This window comes from Vicugna pacos, chromosome 22 (assembly GCF_048564905.1).
Source record: "Vicugna pacos chromosome 22, VicPac4, whole genome shotgun sequence".
In the NCBI taxonomy this organism is placed as follows: domain Eukaryota; kingdom Metazoa; phylum Chordata; class Mammalia; order Artiodactyla; family Camelidae; genus Vicugna; species Vicugna pacos.
Window position 1 is genome coordinate 6,947,662 of NC_133008.1, and position 17,162 is coordinate 6,964,823.

At 50.0% G+C, this 17,162-nt stretch overlaps 1 protein-coding gene across 2 annotated transcripts in view; it reads right to left on the reverse strand.

The window, feature by feature from the left end:
• RUFY1 (RUN and FYVE domain containing 1) overlaps nt 1–17,162 on the reverse strand; it is a 44,157-nt gene that overhangs the window by 2,433 nt on the left and 24,562 nt on the right. For both annotated transcript variants that reach the window (XM_072947109.1, XM_072947110.1), the window contains exons 9-16: nt 14,707–14,808; nt 13,707–13,823; nt 12,702–12,869; nt 6,532–6,629; nt 4,947–5,066; nt 4,405–4,534; nt 2,967–3,061; nt 1,482–1,530 (exon numbers count right to left, since the gene is read on the reverse strand). In XM_072947109.1, coding sequence (XP_072803210.1) covers nt 1,482–1,530; nt 2,967–3,061; nt 4,405–4,534; nt 4,947–5,066; nt 6,532–6,629; nt 12,702–12,869; nt 13,707–13,823; nt 14,707–14,808 — 879 coding nt within the window. The remainder of the gene's footprint in view (nt 1–1,481; nt 1,531–2,966; nt 3,062–4,404; nt 4,535–4,946; nt 5,067–6,531; nt 6,630–12,701; nt 12,870–13,706; nt 13,824–14,706; nt 14,809–17,162) is intronic.

A 17,162-nucleotide genomic window follows, 5' to 3' on the forward strand; every position in this document is an offset into this window, starting at 1 on the left:
GGGCCAACGTGTCAGCCAGACCAGAAAACGTGAGGACAGTTCCTGCCAAGAGACCGGGAATGTGCTGAGGAGACAGGAAGCCCTTCTCCACACATGCTGAGCTCCGATCCTCAGAGTAACGTGGGCAGGTCTTTCCATGGGAAAGCTAGGGTAAACGAATGATTGAGCCACGAGGGGTCAAGGGCCCAGTGTACTTTTCTGGCTCCTTGGCCATCTTTTGGCCATCACTTTCCTTCTCACACAGGGGGATCTCAGGACTGGGCTGCAGCACCGCGCCCAGGGCTTTCAGCCTCGTGTCTGACAGCTCTGGGCCCTGCAGTCCCATTTTATGGTTTTTATTGCCCCTCTGGCCCTGTTAGCCGACATTATTTTGTGCAAACTTGTGTAATGCAGGGGACATAAACAGCTCACAGCAAAGACATCCAAGGAACTTCCAGTCTACAAGGGAGGATGAAATAAAGTGATGCTAACTGCAAGCACAGGCAGCTGTCACCTGCTGTGACAGTCTGCCTCTTCTGATGGGCGGAGCCTGGAAGTCAGATGCCTGGAGACATCAGGGTCTCTGCTCTGTGAAGCAGCCGCGGCGCCGTGCTCTGCTGCCCAGCGGGGCTGAGGCTGGAGGGTGGAGCAGGGGCAGGGCCTCTGAACGGCCCTGGGAGGGGGCGGTGGATCAGAGCATCCGCCCCCTCCTCTCCACCTTCCGGCCCCAGCAGGCCAGCTGGCACCGCACAGGGTCACCTAGACCACACGCTCCTCTCTCCTTCAGTGCTGCGCGCCACTCTGCCCTCCCCAAAACGTCTAGAAACTTGGCCTGGCTCAGGGCTTAAGTGGCCCCCAGAAACGGCACCGGGCACTTTAGTGGGGCAGGGAGGCCTCGGTTCCTCCCCTGGAGGGAAAGGTCTTACTCTCACTATTAAAAAATAAATCCCTGGGATTTCAAAACGTAGACTAGATAAACAAGATTGTACCGTGTAGCACAGGGAAATATACACAGGATCTTGTGGTGGCTCACAGCGAAAGAGAATGTGACAATGAATGTATGTTTATGTATAACTGACAAACTGTGCTCTACACTGGAATTTGACACAACACTGTAAAATGACTATAATTCAATAAAAAATGTTTATATAAAAAATAAATAAAATAAGGGGGAGCTACTAAGGAATAAATAAATAAATCCCTGGATCTCTCTTTCTGCCACTTTTCGTTTCTTTATTGGGGCACCTGTGGTTGAGGCCTAATGTTAAACTGGCTGACTGCAGAGGAACCAGAGGACCTAGGTTCCCTGCCACCTGTCAGCGTCCCCGTCTCAGCCACGTTACAGGGCTGAGCAGCATTCTCCTATCGAGTGATAACAGCCACCCTCAACCGACACATTCTCACCCGACTGCTGTGAGAAAGCCTAGGAGCACGTGAGGATATTAGCACCAGCTGACCAGTGAGCAGTGATTCTTATGGTAAGAACATTAATAATCCAGTACCTTCAGTGCCTTATTTACTTCTTTGATGTCTTCCATCTTCAGCTTTGACCTTAAAAAAAGAGAGAGACAGGGAGAGATCATTCATAGCCTCACTAGGGAGGCGTCCAAACTCTTACCAAGTAAACCCACAGTCAGCTTTTGGCTTTTTGACAGCAGAGAGAAACTGGGCAGCCGTGTCTGTAGCTGGTAGGGGCATCTGAGAACAGGTTTTTCCATCAGGGGTGTGTGTCCCCGACAGCAACCCCTGCACAACCTGACTGTGAAGGACATTCTGAAGCTGGGTCGGGCAGCAGTGCTGGGAGGCCCCAAGTGCAGGGCTGCGTCTCAAGACCAGAGCCCACCCGTGTTTCTGAGGCCTGTGCCCACTAGGAGTGTGTCCCTGACCATGTTTGCTGTCTGTCCAATGTGAAGAGGACAGGCAGGAGAAAGAAGTGGTGCCAGCCGCCTGAGAAGGGGTAGGGCGTCCCGAGGACGCCTCCCTCTCCCTCTCTCTAAACACCACTGCAAACCCAAGAAGCCAGTGCCAAGCCAGGGCCACGCCAGCCTCCCACCTGGTTCTCCTTGGTCTCAGGGACGCCCTCGGAGCGGTCACGTGACCTTGCCCGCTCTCAAGGAGTTCCCTTCAGGGTGGGGGCAGCCGCACAGGGCACTCAGCCTGAGAGGTGGCAGGTGTGCTCGGGGCAGAAGGTGATGGATCAGTAGCCCCAAGCTGGTCTAGGAAGACACAGTGAGTGGGAGAGGATGGCGGTCGAGCAGCATCTTCATGTCCGATCATTGAAAAGACCACATTCCCACCAGAGTCCCACTGTTTTCCTTTCTCTTGATACTTTTGTGGGCCAGCCCAGCGCACTGCTCGACACCTCCCAGCTTTACAGACAGGAAACCCCCACAGCTGTGCACGAGTGTGCGCTATCTGAGCGTGCGCCTGCTTTGCTCACGGCAGCTCGCGTCTCTGGATCTTTTCTGGTCGGCGTACTCGTGCGGCGGTGGGGGTTGGGGCGGCTGTCCCGCTCACCGCGCCTGCGCGGCACTCAGGTGGGCGTGGCCAACCCGGGGCCTCAGCGGGAGTGACCCGGCAGGAGGAGCTTGGGCTGCCCTGACACACGGCCCTGCTGGGTGCCCTCCTACCCCGTGGCGGGCTCGCATCCTCAAGCCACAGTACTCCCTCTGCTCTGGCAGCAGGCCGCGCCAGCAGCCCTCCCGTCACCCACCTGGTTCCCTCGGGACCTAGACACTGAGTTAGTGAACATGAGGGTTCCGGGCACCAGAAAAAGGATATTCTTCATGAATTAATTAACCCCAAACAGCACTGTTTCCCTGCGGCCCATTTCCTTGGCAGGGAGGGGACCCTTGAACAGCTGGCAGGCCTCCCCGCCTGGCCCTCCCGCCTCTGACGGCAGGACCTCGTCACGTTCGGGGCTCGAGGAGTGTGGGGGGCAGGCTGGTGTGCCTGCAGGTGGCAGATGGAGGGGCTGGGGTTCTTACTGGCTGAGGTGCAGACCCATCTCCTGGAGGGCTTGTTCTTGCTCGTCACAAACCTTCTGTAACTCGGCCTTCTCCTCCTGCAGCTCCCGCAGCTCCTAAAACGAACGCACCAGATGCTCGACACATCAAAGTCCCCCTCGCTCCTTTTTTAAACGTTTAGTAATCACAGCGACAAGTGGGTTGGAATGTTTTTCAAGAACAAGAAACAGTTTGTCACATTAACCTCATTCAAGGCAGGGCTACTTCACGCGTTCCCTCTCACTAGCCTGCTTCTCCGGAGTGGGCCCCTGGAGGACAGCGCGGAGAGTGACGGGGGCAGGAACACTAACAATGGACCCTCGCAGCGCAGACAGCGCTTTGCCTGTCTGAGTTTCTACATAAAGACAGACTTCCATCAGGGAAAGCTAGTTTATGAATAAACTGTTTCGGAAAAGGCTGGTCAAACTTTCCTGAGAATAAATAAGCCAGGCTGGCTGGTGAAGGCCGAGAGCTGGGGTCTCCCTCCTGACGACAGTGGCAAGACCCTCCGGAGGCCCTGCGCTGCGGAGAGATGCTGGCTGGGGGCAGCGGCGCTGACCGCCCTTTGTGATGTGGGCCAGCGCACCCTGAGGGTGCAGGCTGGTGAAGCCCTAGAAAAGTAACTTGGGGTTTCAGGGCTGCTCCCGGGGCAGCGGCAGGGCTCAGGCCTGAGTGGTGGGCAGTCCCCTCAGCCACCCCCGGGCCTTCTGCCCCGAGCCTGTAAGCGCAGGCTCACAATGGGGTGCTGGGGCTCACCGGTAATGCTAGACACGTTGTTTCCTTTGCAGGGTGTGTGTAATTCAAATCTTAAAGGGGGTGTGTTCCATGATGCAGAACTTTCTAGAAGTCCTCTCCTCTCACCTCCGAGTCTGAGTGGCTCTTGAGGAACCTACCCCACCCCTACCGATCCCCACGCTGGGCCTAGCAGGCCCTCCCACCAGGGGCTTCAGGCACTTTCCAACAGGAATTAAAGGGCCTTTCTCGGGTCAAATTGCAGCAGGACCCGTTACCAGAGTCAACACGACAAAATCGAGGTCCAGAAGCCAGCGTCTCCTTCCCGGCCCGAGCTCCTCCCTCCTCTGCTCGTCACACCGCAGCCACACTGCCCTGCCTTCTGCTCCTTCGCTACGGCGGACCTTCCCCCTTCCCGCTGTCCCCGCGTGGCTGCCCCGGTTCACCATTCAAGGCTCTGCTCCCAGGGCGGGGGCGTTCTCCTGTCTTAGTCCCTTCCTAGCCCTCGTGACTGAGTCCCTCCGGTTCGCTCACTGGCTTACGACTAGTCTTCGCCTCTTCCTCCCAGAGCAGGCGCCCGCAGGGTGTGGGGAGGGCGTCTGCGTGCGGGTCGCCGCCCGCTGGGAGGCTCCCACACAGAGGTTTCTGGAGACGCTAGAAGCGCGCGTTCTCCTACGAGCCGCCATACCTTCTTCAGCCCTTGGACTTGTTGCAGCTCTGCTCGGAGCAGGGACGACGTGTCCTTCTCGCGCTGCAGTTCTCGCTGAAGAGCTTGTCTTTGCTCTTTTTCTGATTTCAGCTCTTTCTCTAGACTTGAGCTGTTTTCCCCGAATAAACTTGAGTTAGTTTCAATGAGAAAATTCCATGGAAAACCCAGTATCCACAACCCAAGTCATGAAACAAGAAACATCTAGACCCTCCAACAAAGCCTGGAGGTGAGGCTCCCTCCCCCCGGGCCACCTGCCCGGGGACGTGCAGCGGGAAGCTGGCGCAGGCAAACGCCGAGCAGCTAAGGGACGGGGGAGACGGGGAAGAGCTCGGACACGCACAAGGTCCTGGGTTCGATCCCCAGTACCTCCATTACAAATAAATAAACCTAATTACCACCTGCACCGCCAAACCCCCCCAGACATCTCTTCTCTCATCCTAATCCTAGCCTTGGCAGGGCCAGCTTTGCAGTGGGACTGTCGCCCCGCTTCCCACGCCCCCTGCTGCCCGCAGGGCTCCTACCACTGCTCGTGCAGCTGGGCGAGCTGCTGCTGCAGGGCGCTGGTCCTCCCGCCCAGCTCCTGCTGCAGCGTGTGGCTCCGCTCCTCGGCCCCCCGCCTCGCCCTCTCCGAATGCTGCAACCTAGACCAAATGAACCAAATCTCTGTTAAGGAAAGGATCTAACCTTACGATGTACGGTACGATTCTTTTGCATATGCTTGCTGACTCTAATTTTTTTCTTTTCTTTTTAAAAATTACTATACGGTAACCTCGACTCCCTCGCGTGGCTCGTTCCACGAGTTTTTAGCACAGGCAGAAGCTCAGGTAACCAGCACCACAGTCAGTTCTAACAGGTGATACGGGACAGTTCCATCACCCCGCAAAGCTCCTCAGTGCTGCCCCTCTAAGTCACACCCTCTCTCCGCCCCTAAAGCCAAGTAAATGAATTATACTTCATATAACCTTGGGGACTGGCTTCCTTCTTTCAGCATATCTTTTGAGATCAATCCAAGTTTTCGTGTGTATCAGCGGTCATCCCTTTCTACGGCTGACAGCCAGCAGAGTCACGTAATGAGAGTATGTTTGGCATTTATTTATTTTACAATATCATGTGTTTTTAGTTGAAGTATAGTTGATGCACAATATTACATGTTACAGGTACACAATATAGTGATTCACAAATTTTTAAAAGCTGTTCTATTAGGTGTGCAGTGGCATCACACTGTGATTTTAACCCGTACCTCCCTAATGGCTAGTGATGCTGGACATCTTTTCAGACTCTTATCTGCCAACAGTATGTTCTCTTTGGTAAAGTGTCTGTTTACGTCTCTTGTCCATTTTCAAACTGGACTGTTTGTTGAGTTCTCAGAGTTCTTTAGATATTCTGGATACAAGTCCTTTGTCAGATACGTGATTTGCAAATTTCCTCCCAGTCTGTAACTTAATCTCTTAATTGTGTGTTTCACAGATAAAAAGTTTTAATTTTTGGTAAAGTCCAATTTATCAAGCCTTTCTCTTATGGAACGTGTTTTATGTCATGTCTAAGAGCTCTTCGTCTACCCAAGGTCACAAAGATTTTCTCCTGTTTTCTTCTAAAAGGTTTATAGTTTTAAGTTTTACATGTAGATTAGTGATCCATTTTGAGTTAATTTTTGCATAAAGGTGAGATACAGATTGAGGTTCCTTTTTTTTTTTTTTGCTTATGGATGTCCAATTGTTCCAGTATCATTTATTAAAAAGACTATCCTTTCTCTAATGAACTGCCTTTGCACCTCTGTAAAAAAAAAAATCAATTACTTCTATTTGTGTGAGTCTATTTTTTGACCCTATTCTGATTCCCTACTGACCTATATTTAAATGTGACAGTGACAAGGAGCTTATCGGATAGTTCTGACCCCGAGGGGACAATGTGATGCAGGAAACCAAAGGATGATTAAGTGAACACGTGCTTAGGCAAGGCCAGGGAATCCAGCCCCCTTGCCGGGCTAGACTGCAGACCTGAAGGACAAGCATTCCAACCTGTCTGTACTTTTGAGAGAAACTCTGAGTCGGTCTCCAGGCCCAGCTCCTTCTAGGGAATATCCGTCTGCCAGGGGGAAGTGATTACCTTTCTTCCATTTGTTTCATGCTGGACATAACTTGATTGGTTTTTTCTTCAAAAGATGTGATGGCTTCATTCTTCTGCTGTAAACTGCTCTCTGCATTCTATAAAAGCAAGGAAAGAGGGTCATTCTCTGCTTCTCCCTCACCCCTGCACCTGCTCTGGATTACAAGCGGATTCAATGAAAACGAGTATGTGTATGTACATGCATGACTGGGACACTGCACTGTACACCAGAAATTGACCATTGTAACTGACTGTACTTCAGTTAAAAAATTTTTTTTAAATAAAAAATATAAGCGGATTCAACTCTTCACCTTGCACTTTTGTAACATTTTTTTGGGTAACTTTCAAGAGCGTTTTATTAATTGCTCCTCTTCTGCAGAGCCTGGGGAGACAGACTGGGCCAAGGCTCCCAGCGTCACCAACATAAAGACAGGCAAAGATGGAGGTAATGAAGCCTTCTGTTTGGACAGTCCTTGCCCCTTTTTCAAAAGGACCTTCAGGGTAGGATCTGACTCAATGTTACTGAGCTTTGCTCACAAGCCAGGCACATCGATGAGGTCACCGACCCCTGCAGGGTTCTCGCGGTGGGTAACGTTAGCCCTTGCTTCTCTGAGCCAGAGAGGGAGGCTCAGAGAGAGAAAGCACCCGGGTGGAGGTTAGAGCATGCCCACAACCGTGTGCAGGCATTGAACCACGGCAGATGTGGAGTGACCAGGAGGGAGCCAAAAAAGCACCATGTTTCTGTGCATCTACAAGAGACACTCTTAAAATACAAGGATACAGAAAGGTTGAAGACAGAAGGAAGTCCTGATAAATTCTTAAGAATAGTATACAGACTGTTTTCTCCGGCTTTTATGTAATAAAACTAGACATACACAAAAAAAGAATAGCTAAAAAATACCTTGTATCTGGAAATGAAATAGCATATTATTAAAAAACAACTGAGCTAAAAAAACCAGAAGAGAAATTATGAAACGCTTAGAGCTGAAAGACTGAAAACACGCTGCAATTTTTTGCTACACTTGAAGATGCCACTGAGTGTAAGATGCACCTTGATTTTTTTTCTTTCATAATTGAGATTTTATTGGTTGTTTAGAGGATCAGTACCCAGACATTTCAATTTGTTCACAATTCTTAACATACGTACCAAAAATCTAAAAAATCATGTAGTTGTGATTCTTTTCCAGTTATTCCAGGGACTTTCCAGCTGAAAATTTGGAAGCAAATTTCCTTAACAGGATATCAAGTACCAATATTGTCAAATGTTGATACGCTGTTACATTTCATAAGTCCCACTAATTCACAATTTAATATCATATCCACTACATACTCAAATTTTCAGTCATCCACAGTACATTAACGAAGCTACTGGGAAAACTGGACTACCAAAAGCAAAGATGTTACAGAGCGCACAGAATTCTGACAAGGAGAGCCGAGATCAAGGAGCCGTCTGCTTTAGGAAACAATTCTACCAAAAACAACATGGGAAGAGAAGTAATGTAAAGTGTTAAAGGCATATTAAATGCACAACTGACTCCAGATTAAGACGCACCCTAATCTGACACACGACTAAGAAAGGGAAAACTGCTGCTCGAAACCTGTCATGCTCTTGACTGTATGGCATCTCGATTTCAGAGATGCTAAAATGTGAAAAACATGCTTCTTAGAACTACTTTTGTCCAAATTTGAGGACCATAGCTATAGCAGTATGTGTGGGTAATTTTTAACTTTAAACAAAATATTTTATGAAGTTAAAAAAAGATAAAACAGATGAGCTAAGCACGCATTTCAGAAGTTGAAAACCCGAAGAAATAAGAAAAAAATGACAAAAATGAGTAGAAAAAATTAATGAAATAAGAAACAATAACAAACAATAAAGAATATTAAAAAAAAGGTAGTTCTTTGAAAAGATTTTTAGGACAGACACACCTCTGGCAAGACTGAATAAGAAAAAAAGACAGAAAACGCAAATAAGAAAAAGCTGAATGAAAGAGATTTAAAAATTCTGGAAGAGTGTTATGAACAACTATAAGCTAAAACATCTGAAACCTAAACAAACACAGACACATTTTGGGGAAAAATATAAAAATATACCATAATTGGCCTGAGAAGAAACAGGAATAGGCTAGTAAGCTTTCAATAAATTGAAATGGTAGCCACAGTGTCCTGTCCCCAAAGCCCAGCCCAGCTGAATCCTGTAACATGGGTTCTCAAAACTTTTGGAGAATAGATACTTGCTATCTTAACTGAGTTATTCCCGAGAAAGTGAACAGGAAAGCTTATTCTGTAGTGCCCATTCAGCCTCGATTCTGAAACCAAATAAGGCTAGTAAAAGGAAAGAAAATCCGAGGTCCATCTCACATACAAACACATAGATAATATATATAACATAGTGGCTAACTGCATCAAGAGTTATTTGTTTATTCATGCAGGCAGGGGGAGGTAATCAGGTTTGTTTATTTAGTTTTTCCATGGAGGTACCGGGGATTGATGCTAAGCGCGCCCTCTACCACTGGAGATATGCCCTCCCCGCCAAGAGTATATTAAATATAGCACGGTCAAGGAGGATTCCAGGACCATAAGTCTATCCATAAAAGTTGCCGCATAAATAAGGGAGAAAAAGAACATGATTATCACAATAACAGCTCATACAGCTCAACAACAACAACAAACAAACAACCCAATCGAACAGGAGGCAGAGGACCTAAGTGGACGTCTCTCCAAAGAAGACATGCTGACGGCCAACAGGCACGCGAACGGGCTCAACACCGCTAACTATCAGAGAAGTGCAAATCAAATCTACAGCGGGGTATCGCCTCACCGGTCAGAACGGCCATCATCAGAGAGCCTACAAATACAAAATGTCGTGGGGGGAGGGCAGAGCTCAGTGGTAGAGGGCATGCTTAGCATGCACGAGGTCCAGGGTTCAACCCCCAGCACAACTGTATCCTCACAATCCAGGCACCACTGGACGCGGCTGGAGGGAGCGTGTGTTGGCGCGGCTCTCCTGGAAAGCAATGTGTCTGGGCTTATGCAAACCAAGGACACAAAGGAAGAGTTTGGCTGGCAGGGCACTCGCATCACATCTGCCAGAGACCTGCCCAGGATCCGGAGGGAGAAGTGTGCGCTAGCTGCTGGGGCGTTGCCTGCGCCAGTGCAGGGGAGGAAAACCGGGTGCCCATCACTCGGGGAACAGGCAAGAAAACGCAGTGGGTGCACACGCTGGGAAACCAAACTGTGCTAAGAAGCCAGCACCAGGCAGCCTTGCAGATGGATGCAGCGCCAACAGAGAAAGTAAGGAACAGGGTGAGATCACAGCACAACACTACCTCTGTAAATTAAAATGCATGTCCTGAAAATCATGCAGCATGCTTTTAGAATGACAACATAAATAAAAAGATACGAATAAAAAGGACACCTTAGAATACCAGCCTAGAGGAAAGAGAATGGGAATAGGGGTAGGGGACATAAGGAATAAGGAAACAAGAGAGGTGTTTTATTATAGTGCCCCAGACGGAGGGATACAATGGCCTCAATCTTCTGCATCTGAAGCCCAGAGGGAAAAATGGGTATGAAGTGAACACAGGATGCTAGAACTCCAGCAGCGCCAGGAAGGACGTGGGGGTGGTGCTGCCACCGGGAATCCAGCGTGTGCAGCGCTGACTTGGCAGCCAGGCGTGTGGCGCTGTCAAAGCAGACCTTACAAGCTGGTAAGCGGGTGACCCTTACTGGTTATGGCAAACATTTAGTCAAACCGTCAGTTGCCCAAGCTCAGAAAATGGAATCGATGCCAGCCGTGCCAGGGCTCCGAAATGCTAGGATGTGCTGTAAGCAAGGGGTTTGCAGGGAGAGGTGGACAGGGAGAGAGCCCGAAGGCAGGGGCCTCACAGGTTAGAAAAGCCAACTGGTTTCCTAACTGAGTGAGAGAAGAGTGGAGGCCCTGTGGTGTCCTGCAGCGAAGATCAGAGTCGGCTGCTTTCCTCCCACCACGAGCTACTGTTCCAGGTGACCTGCCACTAACATAAGAGGGACTGATGGAGCAAAGACGGGGTGGGAGCTGCGTTTAATCAATAGACAAACTGTGGTCACGGACACACAGATCAGGTGGACGCAAGCAGACCAGAGGCTCGCATAGAGGGAAACTGATGTCCAAGAAACCACCAGTTTGGTCCGAAAAATACCTGACTGTTGGACCCCTAGTGCAGCCTCCAGGCCAGCAGCCTGATACCGGCAGGGAGTTGGCTGCCACAGCTGTGCAGCCACCAGGCGGGCCTGGTCCCCAGGGCCCACCCTCATGCACTGTAGATGATGGTGGCCTCGGGGCCATGGGGGTCAGCAACATGCTCCTTAGAAGGCAGAGCAGGGTAGCCAGACATGCTGAGCCATGGAGACCTGGGTGCCCCGGGCAGCCTTCACGGTTCTGGTCCAGAGCCTGCCCCGTGTGTCCCTTGTCTCCTCGTTCCCAACAGGCATCTCGGCGCTGACCCTGTGCCTGCTCTATCAGCTTATCCTGGGCCGACGGGTTACTGTGACAGACAACTGGTCCTCTAGTTCGGACACAGGCCTTGTGGGTTTGGGGAGGAGGCTGCCCTTCGGCCGGGGTTGTGGACTTGGGGGCAGCTCGGTGGGGCCGACTGCAGTGGAGACAACTCTGTCTCCCCCCGCCCACCCCCTTCACCTGGCCTGTGGTCCAGAAGCGACTGTCCCAGGCTGCCCTTGCAGCGGACCTGGCCGTGCTGACCAGCCCTTTCCTATGTGACTGGACGGAACGACGTGTGCACCTGCTGTCTCACTGCCTGAGAGCAAATCCCTGGCTCCAGACTTGTGCTTTCCCCCCGCTTCCACTGGCAAGAATGTGACAGCTCGAGTGGCCTTGAGAGCTGGGGCTGCCGTTAGTCAGAGTCCCTGAATGACTGCGGGCGGAGAAACTGCTCTCCCGGGAACTGTTATGTAACGCACACATACTTCCATGTGTTTGAGCCGCTCCGTTTCAGGCTCTGCTAAGCTACCACAGTAGTTTAGTTTCCCCTAACGTGCATTAACATGTCCGTCTACATGCCGACCCAAACCAGAAGAAAACATGAAAAAATTAGACAGTAAAACTCTTTTCTTCCTTTTCTGTTTTTGCTTCAATTTTCATTGTTGCTACTACAATAATACTGATTATGCAATAGTTCAAAAAAAGATAGGACAAAATAACACAATTTATCTGTACTGTTTTCACATTATCTTTGACACAGATGTTACTATAAGTAAGAGTGAGACCACATCTATGGAAAAGGAAGTGGGACTGTTTTGAACCATATGCATACATATATATATGTATGTATATGTGTGTGTGTGTGTGTGTGTGTATTTTTTTTTTAGTGGAGGTACTGGGGGTTGAACCCAGGACCTTGTGCATGCTAAGCATGTGCTCTACCCTTGAGTTATACCCCCAGCCCCTCTAAGTGGGATTGTTTTGGCAATAAAATAGGAAACAGAACTTCAAAAAAAGAAAAGTTTTGAGGACACAGAATGGTATCCCTCTGGGTGGCTTCTGGGAAAGAAAGCATCGCAGTGGTTAGGTGCTGCCTTTTAGACTCTGGCGCGACTGGCCCTTCCTGGGCCAGCTCCCCCTGACTGCTCTGAAATGCCCAGGGACGGGAGCAGCCAGCCGGCTGTGTGGCCTGGGGACTCAGCAAGATTAACGTACTGGCAAAGCTTGAAAAGGCAATACTAACACATACACTTCACCCACTTCTCCACTTCTTGAGGCAAACACGTGGTCCCCGAAGTAGAGGGAAACAGATGGCAAGGGGACAGTGACGATATGACAGGCAGAGTTCAGGTTTGGACTCAAAAGGCACAGTTCAGTTTTCAGCTCTATTTATGGGCTGGGCCACCAGGCGCATGTGACTTAGCCCTTCGATTCTGCCTTGTCACTGGCATTTCCCCGTTTAATAAACGTATCTCAGGGACTGCTGGGAGACTCAAATAAAAGAAATACAGTAACACATAAGATGGCCTAGGACCAGGTCTGCACATGCTAGGCCCTCACTGCTGTGTCTACTCTCTCCTTGTGTAGGAAGAGTGACCTAAAACCGGAAGGGCAGCACGGGACACACTCCACCACCGGAGACAAGCAGCCGGAAACCAGGTTGTGATGCGGACACACAGCCAATCCCCACCTGAACTCTGTGAAACATCTGTAAGTTGATGGCTTTGACATCTTCCAGCTGCTGGCGCAGGGCCACCAGAGTGTCCTGCTTCTCGTGGGTGTCCTTTTCCAGTAGCTTCATTGCGATTTCCATTTCGGTTTTCATCCCAATTTGTAACTCCAGTTCTTTTTCTAGTTCCTTAGAAGGATATTAACAAGGAAAATGTTATTAAAGCAGATCACAGGAATGAACGTAACCACGGCTGGAGCTGGGCCAATCACCAGAATGCGTTAGGAAAATGTAGACAAGTCTGTCCGGAAGAAGACCAGTCTAGTCTGGAGCATAACTAGACTAAAGTTTTTCCCTTTTCTCATTTTATAATGAACACTGGCTCTGCATCCAGTCAGCACAAAGCCGGAAGGTGGCAACGTGAGCCCAGAGTTCCAGCAACCACGCCGTGCTCTTCAGACCTGAGATTACCACGCAGGGTCTGGAAGAACGTGCATCTTTTGTTCGACTGCTAGAAGCTGGTTTGGTGCTGTGGTGTTAGAATCTCTGCAGTGGTTTGCTGCCTGATGGCGACAAAGGTGCAACCGTTTTGAAATGGTTCTGTCCTGGAAAACTCAGGACACGTGTTCCTATGGCCTTGCAAAGAAGCAAAGAAATGAAGCAGGAGTAAGAACTGGGTTTAATAAAACACACTGGTCACTGACACACAGTCGAGGCTGGAGATAAACGGACCCGAGGCTGTGACGTCAGAGAAACCAGGAATCTGGGCTCACGGGGATCCCTGAAGGTTTATAAAATTGGGGAAAATGCAGAAATGAGTGGTCAACTTTAGCCGTTTTTTTTTTTTTAAGGAGTAATTTCTGACTCTTTACAGGTATTTTTTTCACATGTTAAAAACTTCATTTGCATAAAAAACTCATTTGTTTTAAGAGCAGGCTGACGCATGCGTGTGAGAGGCATGGACAGAAGCAACTTGGAGGGCTCCTGGGGAACTCTCTGCGACAATGCTCAGGCCCGGACACTCACCAGCCGGGCCTTCTTCTCCGCCTTCAGCTGCTTCCACACGTCACTGTACATCTCGTCCAGGCCTTGCCGCGTCTGCTTGTAAGTCTCCAGCTCAACCTTTGTGTCCTGTTTCGTTATCTGTAATCAGACAACAGCCCAGAAGAACGGTTTGCTTATGGAAGCAAGCTAACTACAAAGTGTCTTAAAATATACCATAATTTTTAAAAATAGCATAATTTCTATTTTTTTAAGCTTTTAGTTTTTCTCTTTTAATAGAGAAAGGTTAACATTTTAAAGACATTCTGAAATATCTTTGAACTTGAAGGATGGGAGCAAGCCAATAGATTTTTGAAAAGAAAAAGTAGGTTCAGAAAACAATTTATAGTTAATTTTCTTTCAAATAGAACAGTGATTCTGAGTGGGAAAGGCCCCCATTCAGTCCACCATTTAGTACTTATCTAGCATTTTTATTTTTCAGGGGGGAATTAAGTTTATTTATTTTAGTGAAAGTACTGGGAATTGAACCCAGGACTTCGTGCATGCTAAGCGCGTATCTCCCTGTCCAGCATGGTTTTAGCAGTGGGTGAATTTCGAGATGAAGCAGATATGGTCCTGACCCTCGAGTCATCTTATGGGACAGCCACAAGCCAGCAGCTCCACCAAACAGCAAATGGATCCTATGCTGGAGGGAGGTGCAACGAGCTATGGGGACACGGGAGGAGGAGGGCCCCGGCACACCGATGGGCGCCAGGTGCAGCATCCCAGGGAGGGGCTGAAGAGGGAACAGAAACTTTCACTCGCAAAGGCCCAGAGGCTAGGGTGCAGTGTGCCTGGGAAACCCTCAGTGGTCCCAGTGGCCTGAGAGTGATGTGGGAGGGCACGGCCAGGAGGGACTTCCTGGCATCGAATGAAGCATGTGTGCACATTGTGAGGTCTGGGGGGTTGTTCATCTGTGTTTAGCTGCGCGGCGGACACGTCCGGGTAAGGAGCAAGCCGCCCGGCCGCCAGGCCAGCTTCTCACCTCCACCCTCTTCTCACTTCTCTCACGGATTAATTCATTCTGTTCTCTTAATTGCTGCTGTTCTTCTTGAAGTGAACAAATCCGGTCTGTGGCAGCCGAAAGCTGATGAAGAAAGATTTTTATATTTCTTAACATCACAACAACTCTGACTGTTCAACTTAAAACTAACATTTGGCATCTTAGCAATTGACTGTGTTATTTTCACATATGTGATATTTTACGTCTTTGTTTTGAATAGGTGACACACTCACATGGTTCAAAATCCCAAAGATACAAAAATGTGTACAGTAAAATCTTCCTCCCACCCCTGCCCCAGCCATCTGTGCCCTCCCCAGATTTTCTTCTTTTACAAAAATGATAGCAAACTATATGTGGGCAAAGAATAATGGACACAAAATATAAAGAAACAGCCTGAATGGCCAATATTAGAAGTGGTTTAATAAATCACAGTGGAAACATAAAACAGAAATATGTCATTATTAAAATGTTTATGAAAGCTTTTAATGACTTGAGAACACACTTCTGATATAATACCAAAAGAGAAATAGAGCAGGTTACAGAGTATGCGCTCACCTCTAATTAAAAAAAAACAACAAAAAAAAACAAACCAAAACCCAACCATGTTAAATATGCTTAAGAAGAGATGGGGACCGTTTATACCAAATGATAAAAACAGCTGTCACTTAGCCAAGGGATTATGGTTTTTTTTTTTTTTTCCTGATTCTTCATTCTTTTCCGTTCTTCCAGCCAATGGGCAAAAGGTATCTTACCACTGGAGAGAGAATTAAAGAGTCGGGGAGAGGACTTGCTGCCAAACCATTAAGGACATGCCCAAGCACGCCACCTCCTGTGCCCTGAATGAGTTAACGGCGTTTGGGGGAAAGTGTGTAGGAGCAGGTGGACCTGCTCAGAGGCTAGCAGGGGAGGCGAGGTGGACGAGGAGTAAATACACTAACCAACCTGTCCTCACCCAGCCTCTGAACCGGCCTGGAGATAGAAGGTGAGGCTAAGAAGGACAAAGAAGCAAGACGTGCCCTCGGTACTAGGCCGTGCTCTTAGCTTCATTCACGAACAGGGGGCCTGAGGCACTGAACGCCTCACCTCCTCAACAGCGTCTACATCCACTCAGACTCTGAACCCAGGACCGGGGCCTCTAAACACGACTGGCTGTGCCCACATAAGAACCTTTAGGCCTTAAAAGAGGGGGCTGGTCGCTACAGCGGAAAGAAGCAGGCGAAACCCACAAGCTACCTCCCGGCCCACTCCCTGGGGACGCAGAGCGCCCCCCTGGAGAGACAGGTGTCATTTTTCTCTAAAGTACGTCTCCTGTTACGGTCATTTGCCATAACCCAATTGTTTAGTCTCAGAAGCTAAATTAGATCTTCATTCAAAGCATGCTGCCTGGTCTGGGAGAACAAAGCGTGAACCTGCTTGTCCTAAAACCAGCTAAGGTCTGCCGAGCGCCGCCACACGCCAAGTACGGGGGAGGGCGATCACACGCTATTAACCTAAATTTAGCTTGATGACACTACTGTGAGGTACGGATTATCCTCCGATTTGGAGGTGAGGAGAGTGGGGCTCCGAGACCCACCTCCCTGAACTGAGGCCCGAAGGCCCACCCACCCCAGGTGCACTCGAGCCCTTCAGTTCTAAGTGCAGTGACGTCTCTCCCGTGACGCTGCCTTTGAACCTCCTGCTCCCCTCACAAGCCTGAGCGCTCCTCTCCTCAGAGCTGTTCCGAGCTGGCCCCTCGGGAGAGAGAGCCTTAAACTGGGGTCCTCTGTTACAAAGGCCTTTCCTCTCGGCGGGAACCTGCCTCCACACCGCGGGGGTCCCTCTCCGGCCCCCCTCACAGCCCACTTCCTCCCCAGGGAGGCTTGGGGAGGCCCGAGCAGCCGGGGCCCGCTACCTGTGCAAAGCCTCAGAAAGGCTGGGCAACCCGCCTCCTGCTAGCAGGAGACAAGATGTGTCCGCCAGGGAGACTGCCGGGCAGCGGGCAGCAAGCCTTCTTCCTCGGCCTCAGCCCTCCTTCTTCCTGTCCTTTCATTCTCTCTCTTCCTAGTGAGAAAGCAGAGAAAGACCACGCTGTGGGGGGACCGGTTCCACGCTCCTGAGAGGCTGAGACACGGAAGGGGTGGGCGCGGGTCCCTTCACCTCGGAACAGAGCCTGGGCCTCGTGGGCAGCAGGGAGGCGCACTAAGTCACAGGGGAGGTGGCGGAGGAGGGAGAGAGCAGCGCGTTCACAGCACGAGCGGGGCTTTTCTGGCTGGGACGACCGTGAGGTCATGAAACCTGCGTCACTTGGACTGGCTCATGGGCGCCCCGCACAGGGCAGAACACGGACACTCTGAGGACGCGAAATTCTGAGACTGTCCGGCCCGCGTGCAGCTCGGCCCGCAGCTGGCAACTCCCCATCCCACCGGCGCGCAGCTCTGGTCAGACACACCGACCATGCC